General features: G+C 33.9%; 1 protein-coding gene across 1 annotated transcript; it reads right to left on the bottom strand.

Annotated features, from left to right (window-relative positions):
- Nucleotides 1-2138: 2138 nt before the first annotated feature.
- Nucleotides 2139-17111, bottom strand: LOC128184346 (histone-binding protein RBBP4). The gene is made up of 15 exons (XM_052853787.1): nt 16968-17111; nt 16407-16554; nt 16109-16159; nt 8346-8440; nt 6929-7102; nt 6426-6480; nt 6110-6170; nt 5904-5996; nt 5640-5707; nt 5305-5431; nt 4052-4129; nt 3808-3884; nt 2983-3040; nt 2710-2820; nt 2139-2431 (listed from the first exon to the last, which is right to left on the bottom strand). Exons 1-15 carry the CDS (start codon nt 16981-16983, stop codon nt 2363-2365), a joined length of 1281 nt encoding a protein of 426 aa, XP_052709747.1. The 5' UTR covers nt 16984-17111; the 3' UTR covers nt 2139-2362.
- Nucleotides 17112-18550: the final 1439 nt, after the last annotated feature.

Raw genomic sequence — 18550 nt, 5'->3', positions numbered from 1 at the left:
TCACTTGTATTATGGGTTATATAGTACAAAATCGATACTTAGTGTTATCACAGGCAAAGACACTCGAAAATGTAAATATATCGAAATAAAGTACATTATACTCCCCTTCAGCATCTGGTGTTTACTACATTGAGTAAACATGTGGAAAATTAAAGAAAAAATACATAAAATTAAGCAGTTATCGCTAAAAACACAACATCTATAATGTATTTTCTACTCTATTTCTTTTTTTTTTTTAAATGATTATACAATATACATGTAGTCCATACAGTTTTGAACTGACAAGCCATCGAGTAAAACGACGTTCAAGTACGAGTACATGCATTCGTTTTACTTTAAAAAGTCGCTTTCAAATGTATTGTTTAGTAAATTAACCCTAAGAAATTAAAATAGATGAGTTTTACTTCGTTTCATACAAAAAATACAAAGAAAATTACATGACCCCCTTATTAAGCGGGTTATGCTATTTTTCTTGAATGCTAGCTATACTTTCATACACACATGAAACACAAAAGAAAGCCTTTTTTTGTTTCCGAGAATCGGAAATTCTGTTACAAAAATACCGTGTAAAGGATTTATACGTAAACCATTATGAAAATGCCCAGCTTTTCAAAACTTCTCTAAATATGTTTGCATCTATACTAGTGCCGGATGATGTAGCGCATCCATTACAGAGGTCACATCAAGTTCCCTGGGACGACAATTGCCTATCCTATCATTTAGACCTTTGTTGAAGAAGGCAATCGATAGAAATCAAAATCGATTGATAGTTCAGAATTTAAAAACACCAACGACATAAAAAAAAAACCAAAATATCCATTTTTAATATAGTTTGTCGTAATTAGTTTATTTTTTGTTTCTTGGTGTTTCTTTTCTGTCAAGCATAGAAGCACTTTCTCATTGCTGGAGACTTGGGTTTCTTGAGGCTAGATAATATGCAAATCTTCCTTACCTAAACCAAAACTGCAAAACGCTCAATATTGCAGTGCACTCTGCTGTTGAAATAGATGTGAAATAGATAGTGATGAGATAAATGTTTATTAAATACAGATGTATACGCAGGGAAAACGTTCAAAAAGTCCTTGTTTTTTGACAAATGATGAATTTTGCACACATGGGTTTTCATCAAATGGACCCCCCCCCCTTTTCCAAATTGCTGGATCCGCCTCTGTTGTGTTAAACAGCATTTTGACATGGACATGTTTCATTTCTGGCCACTCAGCCATGGCTCTTTGAAAACAACAAGATTTGTCTATAGAACCATTTTCACAAGACCTTGGACTTTCAGCAAGACGTGACTATCTATTTCTTGCGTCAAAACAAGTTGAAAATTACGCTGGTTTCAAGTGAAATATACACCGATTGCGTAGTTTTAGCTCAAAAGCCGGACAAATCTTGTTGATTTCAAAGAGCCATGGCTGGTGGCCAACAATGAAATAGACAGTTCTACGTCACACTGCTGTTGGACACCAACTACCCAAAGTCCAAGCTCTTGTTAAAATTGTTTCAAGACTACACAATCTGTTTATATTTCCCTTCAAACCAGCGTCATATCTAACTTGTTTTGACGCAAGAAAAAGATAAGTCACATCCTACTAAAAGTCCAAGGTCTTGTTAAAATTGTTAACATTTTGCTTTTACTAAAATAGGTATTAAAATTGCTTACTTGCATTACTGAAATGGGTAGTCATATTGTTTACTTCTTTATTTTTCAGACTTCCTTTGAAATATAGAAACACTGGTGATTAATATCAAACATACACGATATTCTAATTCAATTCTCCATAATCAATTTTTTTTAGCATCTACGCCAACTTTGGGCAGCTTTGTCAAACAACAGTGTGACATATAGGACTGTCTATTTCATTGCTCAGACCACTCACTCAGCCATAGCTCATTGAAATCAACAAGATTTGTCCAGAAATCTTGGCTTTTAAGTTTACCTGTGTAATCGGTGAAAATTTCACATGCAGTTAATGAGTGCATATAAAGTGTTGGGCTTGTGATCTGTGTATCCCAAATTCGAATACTGCAGAGAGCAACATTTCTTGGGATTGTAGGGTGCAAGATTGAATTCCTATCATCAGATATGTAATCGCCATATATCTTTGTACATAAATAAAAGACAAAACCAAGAATTATATTCTAAGACACAATTTACTTCAATATATACATTCTACAAGAACAGCAATTTATTCTGTAATGACACAATTAGTTCAGACTTAAATAGTACTGACACATTTCATAGAGAGTCACTGAGATAAAAACAAATATTCAGTCTCAAATATCTGGAGGCATCAATCTGAAGGTCAATCTTGAGGTCAAGGTCACATGATGTCAGCCATCCTGTTTCGTTGGCCCCTTATGAAGTACCAGTTTCCAATTCTGCAGCTGGCGTGTCAGGTTCCTCATCATTGTAAATATTTTCAGCCTGAAAATATGATAATCAGCATCAGTGCCACTTAAATATACCCTGGACATTCTCATTACAACAATCAGGGATCAAAGAGCAACTCCACTTGTACTTCAGGTACTAAGAATTCTTTTTAATATGAAAAACAGGAGGCATAATTTATCATTTAAGATCTTGCAAACTGAGGTTCACATAGATTTATATGAAAGATAAACAAATAAACTAAATTAAAATTCTGTTTTTCATACTATGTACAATTTCAAAAAAAATAATTAACAACCATAATGTCCACCCACCATCTGCCAGACTTGCATTATGTTGTCTTCAGACACAGAGCAGATTACCCAAGGTTCATTGGGGTTCCAAGAAAAGTCTGAAATCTTAGCTGTGTGCCCTCCGTGAATGAACTGAAAAGATGAAAGTTTTTTCTTTTTAAATTTCCTCTTTGTAAAAGCCTTTGCATAAAAATGCAGAATCTGATAATATATAGAATATTGAAACAATGGCATCTGATCTCATAATGTACGGCAAAGTGAAACAACAAACTTCAGTTCTTTCTGTAGCCTTACCAACAGTTCCGGGGGTCCATCTTCTGCATCCTCTGCAGACTGCTCCTCGCCAATTTTGCTGCAAAATACATCATTTCAATAACTGTATATTTAATTTAAGTGAGTTTTTAATCCGTTTTGTATCAAATATAAAAATTTTAATTTCATACTTTTCAAAACTGTCAGCAAAAATTAACAGTAAGAATTTGAAAACTGGAGGAGTTGTTTTTGCAATTTTATGCCTAGATGAATTCCTCACATTTACATGTATGTAGGAATCTACACAACTGTAAACAAACTTTTATTATTCTCAAATGAGTAGAATTTTTGAGAATTCTTATAGCCCACTTGTCGCTTGTAACAAGCCAGTCACTAACTAATTATCGATTATAATCGGAGATTATTATATTTTATAGTTTAGTGCTAAATAAATGTTACAATGAACAGACTCATTACTAAGCTTTCATAATTTGATTAACTTAGTATAAAAAAATTTGATTAACTTAGCTATAAAAAAATTATATTCCAAAGATTTTCTTTAGTAGGCAGTTCAACATTAATTTTCTTTAAACCAAAATGCGTCCAAATTCGGGAATGTGCTTTATTTCCCAAATAAGAATATGGAGCTCGTCTGACATGTCAGCCATTTGCAGATCGCGCGCCTTTTTATGGTTTATATAATTCGCTTCTAGAATATTCTGTTTATGATATGCCTTCGTTGAAAGGGAAAAAACCTCAACCAATTAATTGTTATGAAGCCTTTTATGATTGAGCGCTTAGAATGCGATAACAATCGATCGATTTTCGATTATAATCGATGATTGGAACATCACTAATGATAACTACCTGAGATCCCATACATGGAGCCGTCTGTCTGTCCCACTCGAAGCCAGGATTGTCTCATTATGTGGAGACCATTGAACCTGGATAATATAACACAAATGCAATGCTTAAATTGTCTCTAATATTAAAATAATAGACTGCTACAAGTTTCACATAAAACCACCATGTTCTTCATTTATATACAGCAAAATCCCAGCTTATATGTGTGTAACCCTACATTACATTCCCATTTCTTGGGAAGACTTACCTGGAAAATTTCATCTTTGTGTGATTCGAATGAATGAAGTTTGAGTTTGAGATTTCGAAGATCCCACAAAGCAACAGTCTGCAACATAAAAGGAACAAAATGTAAAATTTTATGCATAAAATACATAAAAATTTTAACAAACTTTCAGATAAACATCAGACATTCAGCAAGAATTTCTCTAATATAAGTTTATAAAAGGCATCGTCAAATGTTTTAATTTTGCAATCAACTTTTTAAAAACAAATGCTAGATTTCCATGATATCATAAATGAATTTTAAAGCTAAGAGATTAAATTTATATTCTTCTGATATAAATGATCTCCAATCCAAAGCAATGTTAAATAACTCTACATTAAATTATTTTTTTAATTTTGAACCATATATCTGCCTTTTATATAGACAAATTTAATCACCGACAGTCTTCTAGTGTTAAATTACAATCAGTTAAATGCTTGGTACTTATGCACCGGTATACCGTACATTCCTTATATTACGCGAGGACTTATTTCCGTGATCCCACTGTTTTGTATGAAATCGCAAGAACATAAAATCGCGAATGCCGAACATTCATCCACATTTCTTATAGTTGCCAACTCTCAGAAAATAATGGCGAGATTTTAAAACCAGCAAGGGGTGCTTCCTGCGATTTAACGCTGATAAAAGTTCCTCACGTTTAATTACGAATTTACAGTAACCTTTTTAAAAATTTGATATCAACTTTATTCATTCCATTATATTCAGTGGGCAAATTTGCAATAACTTTGTAAAAAGCATGGATATCATTGATAAATTTCTTTTTATTTCATTCCATTGTATAAATTATGGAGGACAACTGACATTTTTATGATGAAAAAAATAATACTTTGAGACTGAGGATCAAAGAAACTTATAATTTTCACTATGAATAAAGCTACATAGATAAGGAAATTCACATTCTTCTGGTAGTAAAATGTTCATCATAAAGGGAGAACAACCAGGAATAATGGCCGATACTGTAGATTCCTAATTAAATGCAAGGAATTAATATCTGTGCAATATTGCGAGAAGTATATCTTGTGAATTTTAAAATCTCGCTTTTATTTTTTGGACATACATCAACTACATGAAACTATGATAAAAATTTGGCATTCGCAATTTTATGTTCCCGCGATTTGATGAATCGGCTGAATTGTTGAATTAAGTACTCGCGTAAAATAAGGAATCTTCAGTACACGATATGAGTTCAACCAGGAATTGCGATGTGGATATCCTACCTTGTCAGCTGACCCTGTGGCCAGGATGAACTCGCTGTAGGGGTTGAAGGACAGACAGTTGACCTCTGCGGTGTGGGCATCCACAATGTGACTGGCCTTGGTTGTGTTATTTGACCTTGTATCCCATCTGTCAAGGACAAACACATTCTTACCTCATTCAACACAAGACATGATGGGCAATTCAAAATTTTCATATTGAAAAAATGAAAATACACATCCTCTAAGCCAAGGATATACAAGGACAAAGACCTATGCACAGCATAAGACACTTCTTTATTGAAAAAAAGAAATACAAGTCCTCTAGGGATGCATAATGGATAGACTGTTGTACTCACATCATTAACTTCTGATCATCTGCCACTGATCCAAACAAGCTCTCATGGAGTAAATGCCAGGCCACATCCTAAAATGTACAGGGCATTATTTACAGCACTTCAAAAACCAAATCAAAACCATAAAAGAGGTACCAGATACTTCATTACTTGCATAAATAATCAATTCAATGAACTCATGAATTACCATTTTACACACAAAATGGTACAATATAAATCAAGCAATATTTATTGTAAGTAATTATTAATATGTTGACTTGTTCTTACTTCCACGACTGAGGTATGACCGGTGAAGATGGTGTGGGCCTCTATCACTCGGTGTTCTTTGGGATTCTGATTGATGTCCCACAGGCAAATTGTCTGAAATCAAAGAGATATCAAATCACACTTCATATACTTTTCATTTTTATTCATAAACAAGAAATCATATTTCATATATAAACAAGAAATCATAGATCATATATATTTCATACATGATCGTCTGAAGCACTGAGTAGATGTCCATTCAAGTTGGGATTCCATGATAAGCCATATCTGCAAACAAAAGTAAAATATATCATAAATATTTGATTTGGTTTTCCTTTTAACGTCACTTTTCATACATAACTTTTTATGAATGTACAGACTGCTGCGATGGAAGGCAAAATATCTGAAACCTACCATAACATGAAGTACATTATTCTATTAATTTCATACATGATTTGTTCTTTCACTTAACCCAATCTTATTTCTGTTTTTACATCTCTATCTTGTTTAATATCTATAATGAGGATGACCACATTATTTTACCCTTCTTTTTGATGTCCCTTCAGCCGTAGTTCTGGATTGCATTCACCACTGGGGTCTAAAAACAGAAAACTCTAGCACATTTAATATTTTCTGTAATTATGATAGCAATATTTAGTTTTACAAGTGGATTTGTCCACTTTGTTTACAAATCTTAAGATTACAGATTGCTTGCCATTTTCTTTCATTGCACAATCTTTGACATCGGCAAGGCACATGAATAAGAATGCTTTCCTACATTTCGTACTTAAAACATAAAGATGATTTTCTATGATTTAAGGATACTGTGTACAAGGAAATATTCGCCCACGTTTTATTTTTGCCCATTTCGCCCTCATTGTCAGCGGGCGAATTTAAGACTGGGCAAATTCCAATGTTCCAAGTTATCTCTTTAGTACACAAATGTGTCTGGGTGAAATTAAGATGGGGCAAAACCGTACGCAAATGTTGAAGGGCGAAAATAACCCTGTACACAGTATCTAACAACAGAAAGAACTACAGTGTACCTGGTTTGGAGGGGTGTTTTGTGTAGTCAAACACCAGGACATCGCTGGACGGTGTCTTCGTGGCGATGATACATGGATTCTGAGGCATGTACCTGGCCCTGTTCACTTCTCCCTCATGGTTTATCTTTATCTCGATCTCGATTTTACCACTAACAGACCCAAATCCGCCAAACTCTGAAAGTGGTATGCATGGTGTACAAACTTGAGCTTCCAAAGATTTAACTATTTTATTGTGTGTGTCTAATGTAGGATCACTGATTTATTATGACAGTTTTAGTGAGGGAGATAAATTTTTGGATTTTTTAATAATAGTTTACACACTTATAAAATCATTCCCTAAACATACAACATCCAATAGCCTGTCAACACCTGTGAAAGTGAGAGGGGAACATCATTTTAAGTTCAGTATTCTAAACAAGCAATCTTAATTTCATTTTCATGAAATCTGAAAACCTCTGTAAATATTTTTTAAATACTTGTTAGAGCACATCAACAATAGCAATGAAATGAACAATATGCCTGCTATTCTTCCACTGATGAACAAGTAAAGGGTGAGGGGTCATTAATTGCTGATCACTTCTAAGGTTTTGGTGATATAGTTTAATGAGAATTTCTTAAGTCATTTCAACAAAAAATATGTTGTTTGAACTGTTAATATTGTTAAGAAAATTCTTATATTTCATCAGCATACAGTTTTTCTTCTATTGACTTGAAAGGAAAAAATAGGTGAAAACACAACTAAGTAATCTAATTGCTTTAGCAGACATTAAATTGTTAGTGTAAGAATATGATTTGTACAAAGATAATAACAAAGAAGTCTTCAATGAATTAAATGGTAAAAACAAATACTAACAGACAGAACAATGAACATTATCAACTCCACAGCCTGAGATGATACTAATTCAAATATAATCATCAAACTTTACTCCAGATTTGAAAAAAAAAATTGTAAAGTATCTTAAAAAAATACAGGCCTATGAAATTATCAGTACTTATTAAAGATATGTTTAAAAAACAATCTATTTTTTTCATTATTTATCCTGACAAGCATAGCAGTAAATACAGAACTGAGGGATAGTGAAATGCATAATTATAACAGGACTCTTTGTAAAGTTTTATAAACCCAGATTTTTATTTGACAGATGCACCGGTATGAAAGGACACAGATCAGTTATATCACTGTCCAATTCCACAACAACTACAGTTTTTTAAGTGTTTAATCATACCCCCCCCCCCCTTCTTTTTTTTTTTTACTTATCTCTTATTCAATTTTATTCAAACATATGTGATACTTCATTTTTACAGCATATTGATAAACAAGTTAGTTTTGTATGAATTACTGTAAAAACACAAAAATGCATCATCTGGACAATTCAAGAGATTTTCATTGTAAATGTATCACCTCAGGCTAGCTTACCTCCCCTTTCTGATTCATACATGGAGGCATCAAATGTTGAGTTATCATTGGGAAGCTGAATACTGGCTATCAGCAAATTGTTCATTTCATCAGTCCTAAATTTATTACACAGTGCATTTAAACAGTGGACAAGAAGAAATCAATTTACCCAACACCTGAGACGTGCTACAAGTCTTTGGTGCCTAGTTAGAGTCCCAATGGTTCAGCCAGCAACACTTCATCATTAAATTCTTGTTTCTTTAAATTCTAGTTTCAACCATCTTCATTTTCATTTTTACAGATTTTTGTCTCAACTTTTTGCTTAAAAAAGTGAAGAATCGGGACGACTAATAGATACTTAATAATGAAGTGGTTGCGTTTTGAATTCATGGAGACGGCGTTTCATCCTACCTCCTTTTTCGCTGTCGTAATGTGAAGCATCGAATTGTGCATTATCATTGGGTAGTTGAACACTTGCAATCAGCAGATGGTTCTGCTCTTCTGACCTGAAAGGTTAAAGGCCAAGGTATCTCCCTAATTACCCTCCCAAACTAGACCAGGTCATTCCAATTTTCAAGGGACTTTACAACATGACAAACGGTTACCAAAGTAACCAATTATCATAGAGCAAAATTTAAAATATTCAAGAAGTAGAATAAAAACCAATGAATTGCAGTTATTAATTTGGAAAAGGGTTTTATCCATTCCTTATCTCATAACAGACAAGCAAATGAAAAAGGACATACATTCATTTGTATTCAATTGTGTAGAAAAGTTTGATGGAAAATGCTATTAATGATAATTCAAAAGATTTGTATACCTTGTCCTTTAAATTGGAGAATAAAAAAAAAATGATTAAAACATCAATCAAATTTACCTTTCAGTTACAGTACAGGTGCTCCTTATTTTTCTAATTTTAGTTTATAATACAAATGAACACTGTTACACAACCTGAAATGTTACATATAATGCAGTAAATGGCATGTTTTTCAAGTACAGTTGAACTTCAATATCTCAAACACTGATATCTTGAATACAATGGATACGCCAAAGTGACTTGTTTAAAGTCCCAACCACTTATTTTTTTTAAGTACTTCACTCTTGATATGTTGAATACTTAGATATCTCAAAGTTTTTAAACAGTCCCAACTAGGTTGAGATAACGAAGTTTCAATTTACATGCAAGACTTAAACAAAAAACAAAAAAAACACTTGAATGCAATTCAAGTAAAACGTTTTTGTAGTTGTAGACAAAGTATTATTAGATCAAAGAGTTTCTAAAGCTTTTGGAAAAGTTTAAAAAATCAGTATAATCTAGTTTTTTTCTTCTTTTTTTCAATGAAAATATTATACAGTCAAACTTTGTTATCTCGAACTAGATGGGACTGCTTAAATAGGTCAAGATATCCGAGTATCCGAGATATCGAGGGTGAAATACTTAAACAAGAGGCCCAGGGGCCACATCGCTCACCTTAATTCTGATCAAATTAGCATTACAGTATCAAAATATCTTGACAACTGAGTACAGTAGATCTTGCTAAAAAAAAAAATTGAAAATCTGCCAATTTTTATCAACCTCTTATTTTTTAGTAAATACCAAGCCCCTTTTGTTGTTGTACCTGTAAGAAGATTTTTCTCTATTCCTATATACCCCCCCCCCCCCCATTTCATGGCCCCATTTTTCTCTAGGGAATCATGGTTTCACCAGACTTAAATCTGCATAACCTTTGCTTTCACACTAAGTACTGAGTTTTGAACCGAACACTTTCCCAGAATAGTTTTAAAGATTTTCTCTTTATATTCCTATGTAAATATTCAAACCGCCATCAAGGTCCCGCCCTACCACTAGGGACTGTGATTTTGCAAACTTGAATTTACACTACCCGAGGATGCCTCTACACAAGGTTAAACCCTTTCTGGCCAAAAAATCTTTAAAAAGAAGATTTTTAAAGATTTTCTCTATATACTCCTAAGTAAAAATTCATCCCCCATTGTGGCCTCACCCTACCACTGGACTATTATTTAAACAAACTTGAATCTATATGATCTGGGGATGCTTCCACTCAAATTTGGGCTTTCCTGGCCTAATAGTTTTGAAAAGAAGACTTTTATAGTTTTTCTCTATCTATAAAAATTCATCCCCCATTGTGACCCCGCCCTACCCCCAGGGACCATGATTTGAACAAACTTGAATCTACACTTCCTAAGGATGGTTGCATGCCAATTTGAGATTTCTTGGCCAAATATTTTTGAGAAGATTTTTAAAAGATATTCCTATATAAAACTTGATCCCCCAATTGTGGCCCCACCCTACCCCCCGGGGACCATGATTTGAACAAACTTGAATCTATACTATCTGAGGATGCTTCCATTTTAATTTGAGCTTTCCTGGCCTAATAGTTTTTGAGAAGAAGATTTTTAAAGATTTTCTCAATATATTCCTATGTTAAACTTGATCCCCCAATTGTGGCCCCACCCTACCCATGGGAACTATGATTTGAACAAACATGAATCTACACTACCTGAGGATGCTTCCATTTTAATTTGAGCTTTCCTGGCCTAATAGTTTTTGATAAGAAGATTTTTAAAGATTTTCTCTATATATTCTTATGTAAAACATGATCTCCCAATTGTGGCCCCACCCTACCCCCGGGGATCATGATTTGAACAAACTTGAATCTACACTACCTGAGGATGCTTCCATTTCAATTTGAGCTTTTCTGGCCTAATAGTTTTTGAGAAGATTTTTAAAGATTTTCTCTATATATTCTTATGTAAAACATGATCTCCCTATTGTGGCCCCACCCAACCCCCGGGGACCATGATTTGAACAAACTTAAATCTACACTATCTGAGGATGCTTCCACTCAAATTTGAGCTTTCCTGGCCTAATAGTTTTTGAGAAGAAGACTTTGGCTCAGGTGAGCTAAACAAGAGGCCCATGGGCCACATCGCTCACCTGAGGAACAATAGGTATGATAAAATCAGCTTAATGGAGTCATAATACAAACTATCTGGACAATGTACAATAATACATGTAGATCCTGTATAAATAAAATCCATTTTCCCCTGGATATTCTTATGTTTATAATCATTAGTCCCTTTTCTAACAAGATGATTTTATAGTCTTATCATATGTTGAGTATTGCAGTTCTCAAAATGATCCTTAACAATAGTTTATATATTAGATATAAACGTACATCAAACTATGAACCTTCTCGGGAGGCCAAAGAATTGTCCTGGGGCCAAAGTCTTAACAATTATAAAGAAACATCTGGCTGATTAGTTTCTGAGAAGATTTTTAAAGATTTACCCTATATATTCCTTTGTTAAATTTTGACCCCCCCATTGTGGCCCCACCCTACCCCTGGGGATCATGATTTTCACAACCATGAATCTACACTACCTGAGGATGCTTTCACACACGTTTCAGCTTTCCTGGCTGATTAGTTTCTGAGAAGAAGATTTTTAAAGATTTATTCTGTTTATTCCTATCTAAAACATCGACCTCCCATTGTGGCCCAAACCTACCCCCAGGGTTATGATTTTCACAAATTTGAATCTACACTACCTGAGGATGCTTCCACACAAGTTTCAGCTTTCCTGGCTAATTAGTTTCTGAGAAGAAGATTTTTAAAGATTTACTCTATTTAATCATATGTTAAACTTCGACCCCCCATTGTGGCCCCATTCTACCCCCAGGGGTTATTATTTTCACAACTATGAATCAACACTACCTGAGGATGCTTCCAAAGAAGTTTCAGCATTGCCGGCTGATTAGTTTCTGAGAAGAAGATTTTTAAAGATTTACTTTATATATTCCTATGTTTAACTTCGATCCCCCATTGTGGCCCCACCCTTCCCCCGGGGGTCATGATTTTCACAACTATGAATTTACACTACCTGAGGATGCATCCACAAAAGTGTCAGCTTTCCTGGCTGATTAGTTTCTAAGAAGAAGATTTTTAAAGATTTACTCTATATATTCCTATTTTAAACTTCGATCCCCCATTGTGGCCCCACCCTACCCCCGGGGGCCATGATTTTCACAACTATGAATCTACACTACCTGAGGATGCTTTCACACAAGTTTCAGCTTTCCTGGCTGATTAGTTTCTGAGAAGAAGATTTTTAAAGATTTACTCTATATATTCCTATGTTAAACTTCGATCCCCCATTGTGGCCTCACCGTACCCCGGGGGTCATGATTTTCACAACTTTGAATCTACACTACCTGAGGATCCTTCCACACAAGTGTCAGCTTTCCTGGCCGATTAGTTTCTAAGAAGAAGATTTTTAAAGATTTATTCTATATATTCCTATGTAAAACTTCGATCCTTCATTGTGGCCCAACCCTACCTCCGGGGATCATGATTTTCACAAATTTGTATCTACATTACCTGATGATGCTTTCACACAAGTTTCAGCTTTCCTGGCTGATTAGTTTCTGAGGAGAAGATTTTTTTAAAGATTTACTCTATATATTCATTTGTTAAACTTCGACCCCCCATTGTGGCCCCACCCTCAGGTGAGCTAAAAAGGTTAAGTTTACAATACAATAAGTTGTTAAAGTTGGTTTCTGGAAGAACAGACTTTGAAAATTTTCTTAATAAATATTGACAAATATTTTACTTTTTTAAGCTTTTGTTTTTAAGATCTGTGTACAAACATAGAATTGTGAGCAAATCGCTGTATCTTGCTTATAATTCGAAGCTCAACACTCAAATATGGTTAGTAAATAGAAATTGTAAACAATTAAACACAAGAAACATGCACTACATGTATAACAAATAAAGAACACAATTTATTTTTTCGAAATGAATCATATATATATACATGTATATACCTACATATTTCCGTCAGCGATATCAAACTCTATTTAAACTGAATAAACTCGAAAAAATGCCGAGCATCTCAACAAAACCTATTGCATTAATCTACATGTACCATTACGCAAAAGATAATGCCGAATTACCGATAGAATGAATTGTATTTCAGTACCCGTCCCCTACATCCGATTTTGCTTAATTTGCGCAGGTAAACAGTTAACTGTTTGATTTACCGAAGTCTCTGTTTGATTTGATACGTAAAAATCACGAAATACAGACGATAGTTTCCAGGTTACAAAGCATAATGAGAACGAAACGAAAATCAGAACAAGCTAACACCAACGTCATGTGTGAAAACTGGCAACGCATTGAAATATTTAGCCTCAATTTACTTCACAAAATCGGCACCAATATCTTTTGTATGTTTCAAAATTTCCCTTCATACGCGAACTGTTGCACAACAAGCAAATTCATCATAGTCAGATCGACCCTTTTTCGTATAATGTCATGGCTGCTTTAAACAAAGAACCTCGTTTTAGAAGTATGGAATCATTTTACCGGATGCCGAACCCGAAGCTATTAAACTGATTGAAACACGCATTTCCTTTATTATTATTTTCGTAATAACTCAGATTTGAAACAAAATTTCCACTTAATTTTTGCAATTTATATTTTCCTTCCCATAAGGATAATTTATGCTAAACTATGTTGAATTTGCCTCAGTAGTTCTTGAGAAGATTTTTAAAAATGCACCCCCCTTTTTCTACAGTTTCAAGGTTTTCTCCGCTTTGAATACAGATCAAACTTTTATTTCTGCAATTTATATTCGCCCTCCCATAAGGATGATTTGTGCCAAATTTGGTTGAAATTGGATAAGCGGTTTTAGAGAAGAAGTTCAAAATGTAAAAAGTTTACAGACGGACAGACGGACGGACAGACGGACGACGGACAAAATGTGATCAGAATAGCTCACTTGAGCTTTCAGCTCAGGTGAGCTAAAAAGGTTAAGTTTACAATACAATAAGTTGTTAAAGTTGGTTTCTGGAAGAGGAGACTTTGAAAATTTTCTTAATAAATATTGACAATTTTTTTTACTTTTTTAATCTTTAGTTTTTAAGATCTGTGTACAAACATAGAATTGTGAGCAAATCTCTGTATCTTGCTTATAATTCGAAGCTTAACACTCAAATATGGTTAGTAAATAGAAATTGTAAACAATTAGAACACAAGAAACATGCACTATAACAAATAAAGAACACAATTTATTTTTTCGAAATGAATCATATATATACATATTTCCGACAGCAATATCAAACTCTATTTAAAGTGAATAAACTCGAGAAAATGCCGAGCATCTCAACAAAACCTATTGCATTAATCTACCATCACGCAAAATATAATGTCGAATTACCGATATAATGAATTGTATTTCAGTACTTTTTTGATACATCAGATTTTGCTTAATTTGCGCAGGTAAACAGTTAACTGTTTGATTTACCGAAGTCTCTGTTTGATTTGATACGTAAAAATCACGAAATACAGACGATAGTTCTCAGGTTACAAAGCATAAATAATGAAAACGAAACGAAAATCAGAACAAGCTAACACCATCGTCATGTGTGAAAACTGTCAACGCATTGAAATATTTAGCCTCAATTTACTTCACAAAATCGGCACCGAAATATTTTGCATGTTTCAAAAATTTCCCTTCATTCGCAAACTGTTGCACAACAAGCAAATTCATCATAGTCAGATCGACCCTTTTTCGTATAATGTCATGGCTGCTTTAAACACAGAACCTCGTTTTAGGTGTATGGAATACAAGTCTTGGTAAAATGGGTACGCAAACCCGAGCCGTGGCAAAAAAAAAAGCCGGGGCAGATCGGCAATCGTCAATTCCAAATACGCATTATTTTGCAGCAATATTTACAGCAAATACAAATATACTGGTCCATCAAATATCCTGAAATTTTAATGAGATTGGCAGATTAGTAACTGCCAATCTTTTGTTTTGCCCAGGCCAAGTCTTGTCTACCCAATTTACCGGATGCCGAATCCGAAGCTATTAAACTGATTGAAACACGCCTTTCCTTTATTATTATTTTCGTAATAACTCAGATTTGAAACAGAATTAGACCTTAATTTTTGCAATTTATATTTTCCTTCCCATAAGGATAATTTATGCTTAACTACGTTGAATTGGAATCAGTAGTTCTTGAGAAGAAGATTTTTTAAAATGCACCCCCCTTTTTCTACAGTTTCAAGGTTTTCTCCGCTTTGAATACAGATCGGACTTTTATTTCTGCAATTTATATTCGCCCTCCCATAAGGATGCTTTGTGCCAAATTTGGTTGAAATTGGATAAGCGGTTTTAGAGAAGAAGTTCAAAATGTAAAAAGTTTACAGACGGACAGACAGACGGACAGACAGACGGACGGACGGACGGACGGACGACGGACAAAAAGTGATCAGAATAGCTCACTTGAGCTTTCAGCTCAGGTGAGCTAAAAATAAGTGGTTGGGACTTACAAATCACTTCAACATATCCTTTGTATTTGAGATATCAGTGTTCAAGATAATGAAGTTTAACTGTATTTCAGAAAATGTTTCAACCTCTTGATTAGCATGACATACTGTCAATAAAAGAATTATGTAACAGGGCACTGAGAACTATCAAGATTGAAATGGTAATATTGGCTTTCAAATAAATTATTTTTAAACTTTAGAGTTTTACCCAAACATTTAGTGCTAGCATTTGATTTTTTATATGTTTCATATTTCATTTTGATGCTCTATACAAGTCTAATAATCCTGATAGAAAAAAAACCTGATTAACAGAAAATATTCCAGATTAACCATTAAAATTAAAAAAAAAAAACATCCTGACTGTCCTGTCAACCATAAATAAAATACATACAAAACAGCATCAATTTTTCAATTTATTTAAAAACTTACGTGTGTGTTCCTAAAATAAGTCTGTGTAGGGAATAGTCTTTGCCTTCTGGTCTAAAAAAAAATTCAAAAATACTCAAATCCAGTAATAATTATTTGTTTTTCTCTCCAATGAGGGTCCGAAATGGATTTCAGCGAGTATTCACATTGACTTGATTAAAAAAAATTGAGTCGGATACACAATAATCGATTTTTTACATGACTTTAATTCATTTTACATATAATCACAACAATGCAAAATTTTCTTGTGTGTGATAACTCTATGACATTTACTCTATTTAGCATGGTTAAAAATTAATACCTTGTGACATCTGGGAGCCACTGGGCTGTCAAACTTGGCCATTCTAATGCATGGGTCATAACCAAGTCATAGAGAAACGGTGTGTTCTTTTTCCAAATCTTATATTCTTCATTAATAACTCTCTCCTCCACCGCATCATCAAAACCCTCTGTAGTATACAAGAAATCAGTTGCATTATTTAAGTATAATTGTTCGGGAGCCACCGAATTGTCCCATGATAATTAAATATTTAACATTTTAAACCAGAATTTCCTCTGTCTATAAACAGATGAAAATGGCTCTCAACATCGTTTAGAATCATTTACTTTTATTTTTACCGTATGTTTGTTAAATATCATATGTCAAAAATTTTGTCAAAAAAACCAACGATTCTAGTTTACACAAAATCTCAGTGGTGGAAATCATTGTAAGTAAAGAAAGCCGGCACTTTGTACTCTTTTGAATGCGACCCATTCGGAAGTACTGCACGTTATTCCATGGAAAAATAAAGTTACTGATAAGATCTATTTTGTGTTAATAAATCCAAAAGTTCGTATACATTTATATAACATATATAATTACCGTCTTTATCTGTCATCTTTGGGTTTGAAGCGTTCTTTCTTTTTGTTCCCCAATTTACATGCGCACAACTCGCGCCAATTTATTTGCCGCGGAATACTTCTTTACAAATCACGATCCCGAATCATACAAAATATATAATCAAGTAAGGTCAATTTAGATAAAGTTTGAGCAATGTTATTTTTTATAGTAGATACTATATAAAAATATATCTTTGTTTTAAAGATTAAGTTAGACACATTAATTTAACATAAATGTATATGATTTGTAAATAATACTATAAAAACGCATCGACTGTTTGACCATTTAAATTTATATTAGTTTTCATTGCACATAATATTCAAAACTAATATTTCTAGTCATATAAATGCATCAGAGAGAGAGAGAGAGAGAGAGAGAGAGAGAGAGGGAGAGAGAGAGAGAGAGAGAGTTGATAAAATATGACTGGATAGCCTATTAATAATAATAATAATCAATAATATTTACTTTCAATTAAGAGCTGAATACACAAGTTTTATACAAAAAACCCACAATTTGCCTACATAAAACTTCACGGTTATTTGAATTCTTTCAACAGTATTAATTGGCACGTAACATACTTTTATCAATATTATAACGGAAAGACTTTCATATACACGTGTTTATAGGGTCTATTTATTTTTTAGAGCGATTAATTATTTATATTGTACATGTTACTGCATTACGTACGGATTTTATTAGCAATTTAAATAATTGTTGTGGAATAGACGGGGTTAATGACGACCGACCGCGGACATAAGAACGAATGATCCTCTCCTAGGGACCATGAAATTCGAGTGGCGTCGGTAGGGGAGGGAGGGGGCTAGACTTATAAAAAATCTTGACAATTAAGTGAAAAATTAAATTAAATTATTAAATTTTTTTTGGCAATTTAACGTGATTTTGCAGGAATTCTCAAATGATTTTGCATTAAAGTGATTTGATTTCTCCTATGATGTTTCAAAATTCCAACAATATAGCAATATGTTCTTTACACTCCAAAAAGTTCCCCTTTTTTCGATCGACATCCTGCTAAAGTAACTAAGAACGCATATATAGAACCGTGGGATTTTAACAAGAGCTTGGACTTTGGGTAGTTGGTGTCAAACAGCATTAAATTGTGACGTAGGCCTGTCTATTTCAATGCTGGCCACCCCGCCATTGCTCTTTGAAAGCAACAAATGTTTGGCTTTTGAGTTAAGACTACGCAATCGATGTATATTTCACTTGAAACAAACGTCATTTTAAACTTGATTTGACCGTCAAGAAATAGAAAGAAACTTTGACTTTCGGTGACGTATTGCTGTCTATTTCTTGCATCATAACAATTAAGCTTAAAAGGCAGACAAATCTGTTGATTTGAACGAGTCAAGGCTGAGAGGCCAACAATGAAATAGGCGGACGTCACATTGCTCAGTGTTTGACACTATATAAATAGTGCCTGTTTGGGAGGGTAACAGTTGAAATTGACACCCCGAGAAAACCATTGTCAACCGACGCGAAGCGGAGGTTGACAATGGTTTTCGAGGGGTGTCAATTTCAACTGTTATCCTCCCAAACAGGCACTA

Source organism: Crassostrea angulata, chromosome 5 (assembly GCF_025612915.1).
Source record: "Crassostrea angulata isolate pt1a10 chromosome 5, ASM2561291v2, whole genome shotgun sequence".
Lineage (NCBI taxonomy): Eukaryota > Metazoa > Mollusca > Bivalvia > Ostreida > Ostreidae > Magallana > Magallana angulata.
This window is presented reverse-complemented; position numbering and strand designations above follow the sequence as displayed.